Genomic DNA, 13,523 nt, shown 5'->3' on the forward strand with positions numbered 1-13,523 from the left:
TCAACCACATCCCCAAGTGCCACATCCACATGCCTTTTGAACACTTTCAGGGATGACCATTCCACCTCTTCCCTGGGCAGCCTGTTCCAGTGGTTGACAACTCTTTAGGTGAAGAAATTTTTCCAAATATCCAATCTAAACCTGCCCTGGCACAACTTGAGGCCATTTCCTCTTCTCCTGTCTCTTGTTACTTTGTGAGGACAGGCTGAACCCTACCTTTCTCCAGTTTTGCTCCAGGGAGTTGAAGAGAGTGACAAGGTCTCCCCAGAGCCTCCTCTTCTCCAGGGTAAACACCTCCAGCTCCCTCAGCTGCCCCTCATAAGACTTGTGCTGCAGACCCTTTGCCAGTTTCACTGCCCTGCTCTGGACATGCTCCAACACCTCAATGTCTTTCTTGTTGTGAGAAGCCATTATAAACCAGTTTTAAACCAATCACTTCCTTCACTTTGTGTTATATCTGGAGCAGTATCACTGAGAAAGTTGGATCCCATTCACTTGGAAATGAGTTATTACCCTTCTGTTCAGCTCTGAAATTAATTTTATCTTCCTTTAATCAGTGCTTCTATTTAGGGCATAATGATGTTCCCAACTTGCTATACTGCAAATTAAATATTTTTCTTATAGTACTACCAAACTAGAATCAGTACAGTGAAATTCAGCTGTGCCACAGAACCACAGACTGGAGTAGGTCAGCAGGAACCTCTGGGGACTATCCAGTCCAACTCCCTGCTCTAGGCAGGGTCATCTACAGCACACTGCTTGGGGCCACATCCAGTAGGGCTTTTAACAGCTCCAAGAATGGAGACACCACAATTTCTCTTGGCAACTTGCACCAGTGGAGAAAAAAAAAAGCTTTTTCTTAGGCTTAAATGAATTTTTTCATATTTGAATGAGTCTGACTGCATCCAGCAAGAGGCATCTCTTAAACACAATCCAAAGCCTCCACAGTCAAATTTACTCTCCTTGAGACCCTCCATAACCATCAGGCCCTGGCTTCTGACTCTCAGCTCACCAGGGTCATTCTGCCACAAAGGTTGGTGGGTGCTGCTCTCTATGGCTCCCTAATTCTGCAGCTGCAAGAGGGGCAGCACCAGATGAACCAGTCTGTGGCCTCAGGCTGCTGTCTGAGAAGGATGCTTATGCTGCAGCAGCCCCTGAAGCAGTTCAGACAGCTGAGCACACCTAACCTCCATTGGGGTAAGGTGTAGTACATGCAGTTTACACCTTCAAAGGATAAGACCAAAGAAGTTTCAGAGCTGCCCAGATCCCTCTGAATGGCATTACATATGTGTGCACATGTCTGCTCCTTCCAATTTGGTATCATCTGCCAGTGTGTGAAGAGGGCCCTGTCTCACCTACAACGTCACTAATGAAGCTGTTAAGGGGTACTAGCCAGTATTCACTCCCTACAGTACCCATCAGAGACTGGGGTCCAGCTGGACTCCGTGTCACTGATCACAATTCTCTGAACTCAATTTCAGCCAATTTTCAGACCATCTTGCTGTCCACTTATCTAATCCACATTTCACCAGTTTGTCAAGGAGGATGTTATGACAGACTCTGTCAAAAGCCTCACTAAACTCAAGGCATCCAACTCCCACTGCTCTTCCTTCAACCTCCAGAAAAGTCATCTGATTGTAGAAGGTCATTAGACTAATCAAGCATGAATTGACCAAGCTACTAAGAGAACTTTGTAAATCTGTGCTGTCTACTCCCAATCACCACTGTGCCCTTCATATGATTAAAAAGAGTTTCCAGCATTATTTGCTCTACCACCTGCTCAAGAGATTGAGAAGAGTCTGGCTGGCCTGTAGCTCCCAGATTCTATTTCTTGCTGTTCCTGAAGACAGCAATGTACTTGCTTTCTCTCATTCTGCAGAAACCTCCCCTGAGTGACACAACTTTCTGGGGAGTTGAAAGTGAACTCACATTGGTCAGTGATGCATCCCCATCATGTCCCAGAGACTTCTTCATTCAGTTTGTTCAAATATTCCCTGTCCTGATTCTCCTTCACAGAGGGTAGGTGGTCATTGCTCAAGACCTTCCCAAGGGTCTTACATGCCTTGGTTTCCAAAAGTCAAATATCATCAGCACAGACCAAGGCAAAGGATACATTCATTATCTTGGCTTTTTCCATGCCCTTTGTCACCCGATGTCCTACCCCATTCAGCAGTGGGACCATGTTTTCCATACTCTTCCCTTTTGTACTAATGTGCCTGTAGGAGGCTTTTTTGCAGCCACTCAGTGCCAGATCCTGTTCCAGATGAATCTTGGCTTTGTAACTCCATCCCTGCACACTCGGACAGCGTCTCTCTAGTCACACAATGAACGTTCCCCACTGAACTACACAAGTCCACAACAAACTTCCTTTTAAAAAAGCAAGGAACAGATTTGAAATTTGAAATTTCCATTCTAGTTCTGGGGTCTGCAGTGGCACTCACCCGATCTGTAGCGCTCATCCCGTGACCCTGAGGACCGGCGGCGGTGATACCGGGAGGAAGAGGACGGAGTGACAGGAGTCCGACGTTCTTGTGGTAAGGCCTGGTCCACCCCTGCATCAATGAAAAAAACCCAAACAGCTCATTCTGATTGAATTTTGGAAGATTTGTAGTGAGGAGGAGTGCAGCATACACTAGGAGTAGGAAATGAACATTCAGTGCCTAAAGCGCGTCGCGTCAATTGGTTGCACACTACTTGCCTCTGGTCAGCTTTTCTGATGTGGTTATTTTCCTGGTTCTCTCTAAAAAACCTTTTTTCCAGGGTCATGGACAACATAGAAAGAGCAAACAGACAGAAAGCTTGGCCTTTTTTATCTCACAAACAGATGATTTTCATAAAGTAGTATTTAGGACATATTTTAATGAGCTAATAAAGACACAATTGCAATGGATATTGAAACCTTCCTGCAAAATGGTTCCTAGGAAAATCTGTGTGTATCATCTAAAACCTCATCTGGATGGTGTCAGCTGGTGACAGCACAATTCTAACCTATGGAAACTAGTTCCTGTGGGAAGGAAACTAGTAATAATATCTAGAGCCATTATTACCTACCAATGGTCAGAAAGTAAACTATAACTGCATCAAAGCAGGCTGAAAATAGTAGCCTGTTCAAGCAAAACAACAAAAATAGACTTGTAAACCTTCAGCATTTGAATATGCTGAGCCTAAACATCCAGTATTTTAAGATCCAAACCTTTTATTAATCCATTTCCCATAGTGAATTTGCTTTTTTTTTTAAAGTACTTTCTTGAAAGCTTCTTAAACTACAGTTGTAATATAACAGCAACATGATATATGAACACTTCTGAAATTTATGTTCTTTGACAACTACCAGAGAAGAGAGAAGGCAATGATTTAAGCAGGAAACTTCAAACAAACAACAGGAAAAGAAAGCAAACCTGTATCTGTAATAGTGGCATGATGTGGTTCCCTGCTCTCTTCCAGAGAAGAACTGAGCAGACAAGCCCAGCTGATGCATTCAGCCTTGAGCTAACAAAGCACAGAGCCTTGGGTGTGTGATGCACAGGGGTAAAGAACAGGAGGACCTGACAAAACTGAATTTATTCTTTCCTACAATATTTTGCCTTTAAGAAGTAGTTACACACCATGTGTAACTGTAAGAACACAAGTAAAACTGGCCCCTTGCACTTAGGGCTCAAATGTAGGACTAATAACTTGAAACTGGATTCAGCAAAACAATGCTTGGAAATATGCTCATATTTTTCAATTAAAACATAATGTAAAAACTCTCCACTACTATTTCCAAACATGCCAGCTTATTGGAGAGCGACAAGAGTTTACATCTGTGGAAACAAGAATTTCTATGTAGACACAGACCAACTGAAAATCCTGTGATTACTTCAGTCAGTCTCAGCTGGATTGCAATGGACTCTTTAAAAAAGCATCTTTTGAAAAAAGTTGGCATTGTATGCTTATTTCTTTGTGAAAATAAACTGCACTCGAAATCTAGCTTTTCTCTTAAATCTTTGGATTATCAGCAATGTCAAGTCTGCTTTGATTCTGTGGAGGAATGGCTGGTTGGCTAAAAAACATGCTTGGAGTAAAATCTCATAGGCGCCTAAAAGACAGAATGAATCCATAAATTTTCCTCTACTCAGATTGTGATTAATTATTCACTCTCTTAAATCAAATAAAATGTCTTCATTTAACTCCTCTGTCTCCACACCATAGTACTGCATAATTTCACTTGCTCTCATTTCCCTTAATGTTCTTTCAGTGAGGTGAACCTGACTACTAAATCACTGAAATAATCAAAAGGAGTACTTTCTACTCCTTTTTATATACCAAAATAAATATGTTCTTCTCCCTTTTATATTCAGAATTTTTCCTCCTTTATTTGGAAACCCTGAAAATGAGCAATATACAGTTAATAATAAAAATAATTTCGACTGAAATTTTTCAAAAAAATATGTTTCAGTCTATATGAAATGCTAAGCATCATTACTTGTCTCAGTCCTGTCACCCTGTTCTAAGTTCTTCTAAGCCTTCTGATGTTTAATTCTTATAACAAACTTTCTCACGCACTTTACTCTAAATAATTATTGTTTTACATTCTGTTCTGGAGAAGGAGAAATTTGATAGACTGTTGGCTTGTCCAGTGTCATTGGAGAGGTGACACTGTCATCCTCCAATCCACTGTCACTTTTGAAAATCTATAAATGTTGGAGTCAGAAATTAAACTGCCCTTCTTTTTCCCTTGACAATTCCAGTGCCTGTGTTGTTTTATTCCGTGTCCTATAGCGACACAGTCCTTATCTACACCATCAGGAATGAAATAATTTCTGGGAATCACATAAATTCACAAAAATCCTAGAAAAACACACCCAAAAATTCTACACCTAACACTGATGCTGTGTGAAAGAGGTTTTGCTAAGAAAAAGCAGTGCCACCTTTCCCACAGCAAGTGACTTGTGTAGGGCAATGGCATGTGGAGAAAAACAAAGGAAGATAATTGAGATGTTGCCACTGCAGTACAACATCATGATGATACAGGAAAAGGAGATTAACTGCATCTTCCAAACAACAAAACCACATGCAATAGGCTTTAGAAACATCTAGGGGAAATTAAATTGTGAGGAAAAGCATCAGAGGTACACAACTGCTGTAGGAGGGAGATCTTCCAGGCAGACCTGAAAGCCATTGGGCAAAATTCATCCAAGCCTGTGGCTTCCTTCTCCTGGCTTAGTGACTGTGAGACACTTTACGTCCCTTTTCTGCAGCTGTGGGCAGTACACAGCCCATATAGTGGGCAGTATCTTTTTCAGGTGCAAAAGAAACAGTGCACATCAGATAACACCAAACACTGCCCCTGCCATGGCAGAAAGCACAGGACACCCAAGTGGCCAGGCAGTGCTGCTGCCCACAGCACTCCCCAACACTGCCAAGGGCTCTTCCCTCCTCCAGTTCACTATGGAGATTGTGTTTTTACTACAGATACATGAAGTGTCTCATCTAATCTTAAAACTGAGACACTTTAGCAAGTTTTATTTCCTTCTACTTTGTATACATGTGTTTGTTCTTTTAAGTAAGTCCATTCTGACCCAATGGGCAACATGAAGTTTCTTCAGGAAATAGTCAGGATGGAGGGAGCCCCAACTCATCATCCTGCACCAGCAGTCATTTAAGGCAAATGAAAACTAAATAAGAATATCAAAGTGTCTTATGAGATCTGGGGGATCATTTGATGGCTTTACTTCCTACTTACCCATATATATCAAAACAGAGAATAAATCTCTACCCAAGAGTGGAGTAGAACATCTGAACTTGGCCCACTGACAACACCGATTAAGATAAGGAAGTTAATTGTGTGCTAAAATACAACTGTGGGGACATCTCTTTGTATAATGTTCCTCTAGGGTGAAAAGCCAGAAAGAAATGCCCCACTTTGGAGGGACAGCAAGGAACTGGATGACAGTTCCCTACTGAAGAGGCTGGAGCAGGAATTAGCTGGATTGCCTGGACTGACATCTTGGCTTCCTGTGCACCCACTGGCTCCCAGAGCACCAGCAATGGTGTGTGACAAAGGACACAATAGCAAGGACCCACACACTGCCACTCCTCAGCCATGGGTGGGAGTAAAAGCCATGCAGAATAATGACTACCATGAAATCAGTGACTTGTTGCCACAAATAACAAAGTGGTGTTAACAGCCAAATTGTTCACCTCCATGAAGGCTCTAGCAGCATAGTGCAGTAACAAGAGTATTTTTTTTTTTCACTTCTGAACATAACTAAACCCAAAAATTGATAGCTTTCAGAGCCAGCACAAGGGTCTGTGAGTTAAGTGCTAATGCTTGTTCAAGTGCAGCTTTACCCGGACGCGTTTGTGAATCGGCAGCGTGATGGCTGGAGAATCCATAGTTGGATCGATTCCTAAATTTAAGGAGGTGGCAAAGCAATGAATGGCTTTCCTAAGAGAAAGGCCAGTGCCCTGTGCACAGACACAGTCACTGTCAAAGCAGCAAAATCCTTAATAACACCATGGTGTACCCCAGCCTTGCAGCTGAAGCAGGACTTTACCAGGTGAGCGTGATTAGCACTTGTGATTGACTCTTTGCAAGCCATGAAGAATTTCAGGAAAATATATATGCCTGGAACAGAGTTATTTTATATGAGAGGCCTAGAAATCAGTGCTTCATGGTTATCACAACACACACAGGCATCAGCAGGTGCACTGGAGCAATCAGACATGTTCCTAACACAAGCTAAAGCTCCTAAGACACCTTTATATGTCTACAAGAAGGTGCTCCAGCTAAGAGCTCATTATGAAAAACAGAGACCTAGACCAGAACTCAGGATTCTAAACAAAGGTGTCAAATTTCTTTGCAGATGTTGTGAACTGTGATACCTGGCTTGGCCAGAATGGCACTGTTTTGTGTGCTCACTCTGTGCAGGTGTCTCCAGCACCTCAGGAAGTCCTGAACAGTATCAGGCACCCATCTTCAGGCAACTCTGGAAATCCAGTGAAGCCTTGAGAGCTGTGCAAGTGGTCACTGCTTTGGAATAAACTGAAAAGCTCTTTGAGTTTCAGAAACTGAATTAACTATATCTCTTCACATAGGAATGGAAGCATAAATATAAGGTTAATGGGCAGCCAACTTAATGCAGATATATCAATCCACAAATCCTAATCTGCAAGCTGGATTCTGTCTTGACTAAATTTAGCTAGAAATGCAAGAGCCTCAGTAAAGCTATTTAAGCAATAGCACTGCAAGCTGGATAGCTTTATTTTTAAGTGCATGGAAGGTACAAAACTGTCAGCTGGAAGCAGGCTTCACCTCTTTTTAATTTTTTTTCCCCCTTCACCTCCTTGTTCCTCCTTTCTTTATTACTTCTTTTTGTAGCTAAATTGCAACACTATGTGCTGATAACATGTCAATAGCTGCACTGCCCTCTCCGACAAAGGACAATTATTTCCTTATTGTCAGCTGACAACCTGCTTTGATGTATCTCTTATTCCTGTGTCTGTGTCAAATTTTTGAATCTAAAAAATTTAAAAGCTGAAATGTCTAACTGACAAGAAATGGAAGGCATTCTTAGACAGAGGCTACAGTTATTGTTCTAAAACTAACTTACAATGTGTGTCCCCAGGAGAGAGAGCTGTAGGATAAACCAAACAACTCCAGGGCCACTGGGAAGGAAGGCACACAGTGCCTGCAGTGCAGTTTTAAGAAACAGTATTTACCTTCCCTTTCCTGAGCTTCTATTCAATGGCTGATGGCTCAGCTTTAAAAGTAAACCCAGGTATGAACACACAGTATGTTTTGTAAACATGCTAAATGTCACACCATCCCCATGGAATTCATTACTTAGTGTGGCATTTCACTCTTCCCATCAAATGTACAACTAAGTAATGAATTCACTGGATAATCCAAGGGAGACTTAAAATGCAATACTTCTAACCAAAGACATCCAGGAAAGTGGAGCCACGTTCTGCTAGACAAATCTGGAAAAATGTAATTTCCGATTAGATTTGTTTAATTAAGTTTTCCTTCACAGGTGAGCTTACTCTTGGTCTGACTTAATCCACATACTCCAAATTTTCTTTCATTATTACAATCTCAATTTTGCCTTCCAGCATTTCCTTGAAAGGTTTAGCTTTCAATGCAAGCTTAGCATGGATATCATGGGCTTCTTTTTTCTCTCCTTTATCCCAGTGATGGTGGACATCACATTACAGCTCCAGAGCAAATGTGATGTTTGTTTTCCATTTTCCTTTCCACAGCTTCAGTGTCCCATTCTTTTTGGAGAATATGTGAAAGAAGACTACCTATTCACAAAGCAAACACCTGCACCAATGGGCTGGTCAAATCACACTGCAGACAAATTCAGGCAACATTGTGAATTCCAGCACTTTCTCATTTTGACAGTGGCACCCAGCTCTTCAAACACCTCCACAGGCTCCACCTCCTCTGCTCCAACACTGGTTAAGCTCTGAGGCCCTCAGTCCTGCTTTTCTTTTCTACCCTCTGTTGTTCACCTCTGACTGAGACATCTTTCCTCACCCATTTGTCAGATTTTAGACCAAGACTTTCATGTTTCCTCCTATGCTCTTATGTTCTGCAGATGGCCTCCAGGAACAGCAACAGGTATTTCCTCAGAAATCTTCAAATTCTTTGAAAAACATACCAATTCTAATGTGTACTAAAAATACCCTCCACCCAAAAAACATCACACCAAGTGCTGAAACCAGTACCTGCATTACTAACAGATTTCATCGTGTATTCATTAGTGAAAAGGGAAGGAAGGTATTTTCTGCTCTGTGTTTAATATTATATGGTCTTGGTACAGGATAGAAAACAGAGATGCCATCAAAGGCCAGAGCATTATCAAATGGTAACTGGACTCTCAGTCATGGTGGCAAAACCAAGCCAGTAACCATCATACTTAAGTGATGGCCTCAAGGGGTACTTCTCAGAGGCTTTCAATACCTTCCTTTTTATCCAAACTAAGCTCTGCAGGCATCCACCAATTCAAAACCAACCTCTATTTTAAGCCCAAGACTTACTAGGCACTTGTCTGTGTGCTGTAGTTTCTCATCTGTGAAACATCTGTCTCACTGTTTCAGGGATGTGCCCCCATGCTGTGCCATGCACATGCCTTTCAAAGAGATCCATGTTCTCACCATACTTACACTCTTTGAAATGCCCCATCATGGCTATCTTTTGGTAAGATTTTTCAGAATTAGAAAGGCAGATGTGATAGGAATACTTGTTTGTATTAACAAAATGAATACATGAGAGTACTTTTTTCAGAATCAAATTTTGTTTCAATATTTCCTTGCAATCTTTGCAATCCAAATAATGTTGCAATCCAAATAATGTGTGTGGAAGAAAAAATGAAATTGTAATCACCAAGTTTACTTGGACTGCCTTAAGACTTAGCAGCAGGAATAGCTGAAAGCAAAGGCATGCACACATACACACAGAAAGTATGCAAATATATGCACAGAGAGCAGATATTAATATATGTGTCATGCTAATAGGAGAGGCTGTGGAAATTTGTTCCTGTAATTCTATAGAAAATTGGTTTTTTGTAAGGCAAAGGGATCTTCTGCACAAATATATTATCTTCTCTGCCCTGCATAGCTTGAAATGTTCCCAGGCTGGTGCTGTTGGGGCTCCAGCAGCAGGAGGTGCAGGGATCTGTCTTCAGGCATGTGAAAGCAGCAGCAGGTGCCTTTTAAGCACCACATCTCACAGATTTATTAACCATAATAAATAAAGCACTGATGGCTGGTCCACATGGCTGCACTACAAATAGAGCTACACTGGTGGTACCAATGATGGGAAATTACAGAAAGCAATCTAGTGGAGACACAGCACTTGATTAAGAGAGAATGAACCACCCATGTCTGAGCTGTTAGAAGCAATGCTTAATTGATAACAGCATTGTCTGTGAATGAATAATCAAATTTCCTAGCAAAACACTGGAGGTGAATTGGGTAAAACCACAGCTTATGGGGAATACAGGTTATTGAGGTTTTTTTTTCTTATAGGGAGGGTTTCTCTTTATAGTGTGCATGCAGTTGTCCACATTGTCTTACCCTTAACTAAATTATCAAATCAAGATAAAATTCAGAAAGTTATTCTGAAATAAATCCCTGTTTAAGTGGTTACTTCAACTCTTGGCTGTCATGGCTCCTCTACAGAGGCAGTAAGAGAAAGGTCACCACACAAGAGGGACTGGGATGTAAGTACAGATATAAAGGTCTGGATTCGCTATTATTTTTAGATGTCTGAAATACGGGCACACAAAGAAAAGAAAAATTGCTCTGCACACAGAAAATCTCCAGCTACAAACTCACATCCTGAGAAAGAATCTTGAGGAAACAAAGCTGTATTTTGTCTCCCTGACTTAAAGCAGGTGGGGATTTAAGGGGAAAGAAAAGGGGGCTCCCCCATCCCTTCTCCTATTAACACTGCCAAATGCAGCACATCCGTTCCAGATTTCGGGATGTTCGACAGCCTGGCTGGAACAGTACAAATGTCCTTTGCATATGTGCAGTCTGTGCAGCATCTGGATGTGTCAGACCTGCTGTGCATGTACTGCAGAGTCAGCCTGCAGATGTGCAGTGGATCTGGCACGTCCCCTGTGTGTCACTGCAGGTTTGCTGTTCAGCATGTCACAATACACACCCTGGGATTGTCCTGTCAGAAACAGGGAGCCTAAGAGCCAGCTCCTACATCACCTGGAGGAGTATCAACCACATGGTTGCCTGGCTTTACCCTTCATTAAAAATCCCACTCCTGAAAAATAAGAGTTCTCCCTTTCTAAAATGACAGCATCCCAATAAGCACAACAAAAAGATGGTATGTGTATGTCTGTTCATATATTCTACAGACCTTTTACTGGTTACATTTATCACATGGTTTAATATCACTAATACTGTTAAACCTGAAATTGCAATTTACTTTTAATCCCTTCCATTTTGCAAAAATCTCAGGCAGAGGAAGTTAACCATGTCAGACTGAGGCAACCTGACCTACAGCAGCCCTGTGTAAGAGAAGAAATACAAACACAGTCAGAATCCAATATAGACCTCCTCTACAGAATTATAGCAAATTGGTTTGGAAAGGAGTAGAAAAGGTTTCTGAAATAGATAACCCTTTTACAGGTATGTCTTGTTCTGACAGAACTGTAAATCTTATCTTCCCTCCAGCCATCTCTTACAACATGTCTGGACAGCCTGTGCGAGTGTGGACAAGCACACAGGCTAGAGTGTGATGGCCTCCATGTGCCCACATGGTTGGCAAGAAAAATCTGGTGTTTTAAAGAGCAGCCTTGCTATAAATATAGAGATAAAACAGAATGCCTGCCACCAGCCACAGGTCCTGCCAGAGGAATGGGTACCTGGGAAGGCCACAGTTCTACAGGCATGGCTGGAGTCATGCCTTGCCTTGCAGGGATGTAACCCTGAGGAATGTTCTTCCTTCAGCTTGCTCTACCAGCCTGATGACTGCTCCTGCAAGTCAAGCAGAAATCTCTACTTGAAAATAGCACAGAAGGTCTATGGGTGCTTAGACTTTTACCGCTTCCTCCAGAATCTGGTGAGCTTGGGCCTGTTTAGAGCACTGTAAAAAGGCAGTGCCAAAAAGGGAATTAGAAACACATGCATCCCTGTGTTTCAACACCTCATTGTGTGCAATCTCCTCCAAAGTATCCATGGTAGGGAAGCCAGAGAAGTGTTAATACGTTCAAATGTTACTAAGAAGAGCTATTCCTTCTCCCTTCCCATCACTCTCAGGCAGAGAAAGTCAGCAACGGCCTTGCAGATGCCATCCTTTGGGTGTCCTGCCTCGCAGCTGGCAGCCCCATGTCCATCCTACTGATGTAGGCTCTACCAGAGGCTTCCAGCTGAGGCACAGTTATATACAGATACGGACTGGAAAAGATACATTCATGGTGCTCACCAAAACGAAAATAAAAGAGAGGCCGGTTTCCTGCAGTGCTGGCTGCTCTCTCTCTAGCGGCCGCTTCCCGGATGTCACAGACACCAATGTTGGCAGTGCGGAGCATTCTTCTGGCAGCTCCTTCACTGTGTTGCAGTCTACACCGAACCGCGGCAGCTCCATTCGCTGCTGTAACAAGTTGAAAAAAACTAATTAATTCACGTTTAGTTTTTTTACATTTGTTACAGCAACGAGTGGAGCTGCTGCCCCCATGCAGAAGAGCACACACGCACACGCACGCACAGACACCACAGGACACCCACGGAGCCAACGCGGGTCGATGTTCCACTCTGCCAACATGGGCGCTACGAGCGTTAGCAAAGGTGCAGCGGGAGGACTGCGGGCCCCAGCAGAGGGGAAATGCCTTTGGATTTCCTTTAGTGTGTTTCCTTTAGTGTGCAGTCACAGAACGCAAATTCCTACCTTTTCCCAATGCCTCCCTTCCCAGCAGAAGTCATGTCCGTTTCCATACTGGTTTAAAATGTCTCTAAAACCTCTATTCTGTTATACCACCAAGATCCAAGTCCATCACTGCTTATAAATTCTCACACTCCCCATCAAAACTGTTTACAAATTTTTTTTTTAAATGCCTAATTGGTCATGTGTGTAATTATTGAGATATTAACAGAGGCTTTTAAAATGCAGCATCTCTTTTGTCATGGAAAGGATTCATCTCCCCCTTCCTAGTGAGCAGGGATTTAAAGCCAGATGAATAAGGTCTTAGAAGGATTATATCAAATTGAACCTTTTCAGGTTTTGTTCAAAAGGTAACACAACAAAACAAACAAAAAGTACAAAGACAGCAAAAGACCCAAGCACAAATAGTATCCGTTTATGGAGGAAAATACTTTAATACAGCAGAAGTAGTGTCTTCCACTATAATAAAATAATCCATTTAGCCATCAGCTAAATGATTGACCTTAATATATTTACAAGAAAACAGTGGACAACATTCCAATAGTTTGCTTTTCTTGATCCTATTACCTTCACATCCATATTTCACATTCCTTGTGAGGGATTTTCCAGCAACTGGGTGAACAGAAAATGTTCATTCCATCTTGTCCCATCCTTAAAACAGCTCTAAGTCAGCTACATTCTCAATCATGACTTCTTCAAGTTATTGAATGGACCTCACCACAGGACTGGTTTACAGAGATCCCTCTGCGTCTCCTTACACTGCAAAACTTCGGTATCACAGTAGAGACCTTGACAGGTAAATCTGTGAGAGTTCTCCATGTTCCCTCTTTCATCATTACATGCATATGAACCCCCAGCACTTTCAGCCATGGATATAGTTTGACCAGAGGACCGTGAACTTTCTGGAGAAGCAACTCTATTTGCTTGTGTGAAGAAAGGAGAGTAACAACTAAAAAAAATCAACAGATTCTGGTTCCAACTGTGCCACTGCATTGAGGATTGCTGTGAGGCTCTCCATAATTCAGCAAATCTAAGCAGGTCTCATGAGAACCAGCTGTGAAGACTAATGTATGCCTGATCATCGGGTTGGACCAATAAATACCCAACAATTTAATATACTGCACCTCTGGTACTG

The 13,523-nt window shown here is 42.1% G+C and overlaps 1 protein-coding gene across 2 annotated transcripts in view; it reads right to left on the bottom strand.

The window, feature by feature from the left end:
• DIP2C (disco interacting protein 2 homolog C) overlaps positions 1-13,523 on the bottom strand; it is a 311,802-nt gene that overhangs the window by 131,454 nt on the left and 166,825 nt on the right. The window contains exons 3-4 of one of the 2 annotated variants that reach the window (XM_058800269.1): positions 11,933-12,100; positions 2,442-2,552 (exon numbers count right to left, since the gene is read on the bottom strand). In XM_058800269.1, the coding sequence (XP_058656252.1) occupies positions 2,442-2,552; positions 11,933-12,100 (279 nt within the window). The remainder of the gene's footprint in view (positions 1-2,441; positions 2,553-11,932; positions 12,101-13,523) is intronic. The other variant, XM_058800262.1, reaches the window with a different exon arrangement.

This window comes from Ammospiza caudacuta, chromosome 1, assembly GCF_027887145.1.
Source record: "Ammospiza caudacuta isolate bAmmCau1 chromosome 1, bAmmCau1.pri, whole genome shotgun sequence".
Classification (NCBI taxonomy): domain Eukaryota; kingdom Metazoa; phylum Chordata; class Aves; order Passeriformes; family Passerellidae; genus Ammospiza; species Ammospiza caudacuta.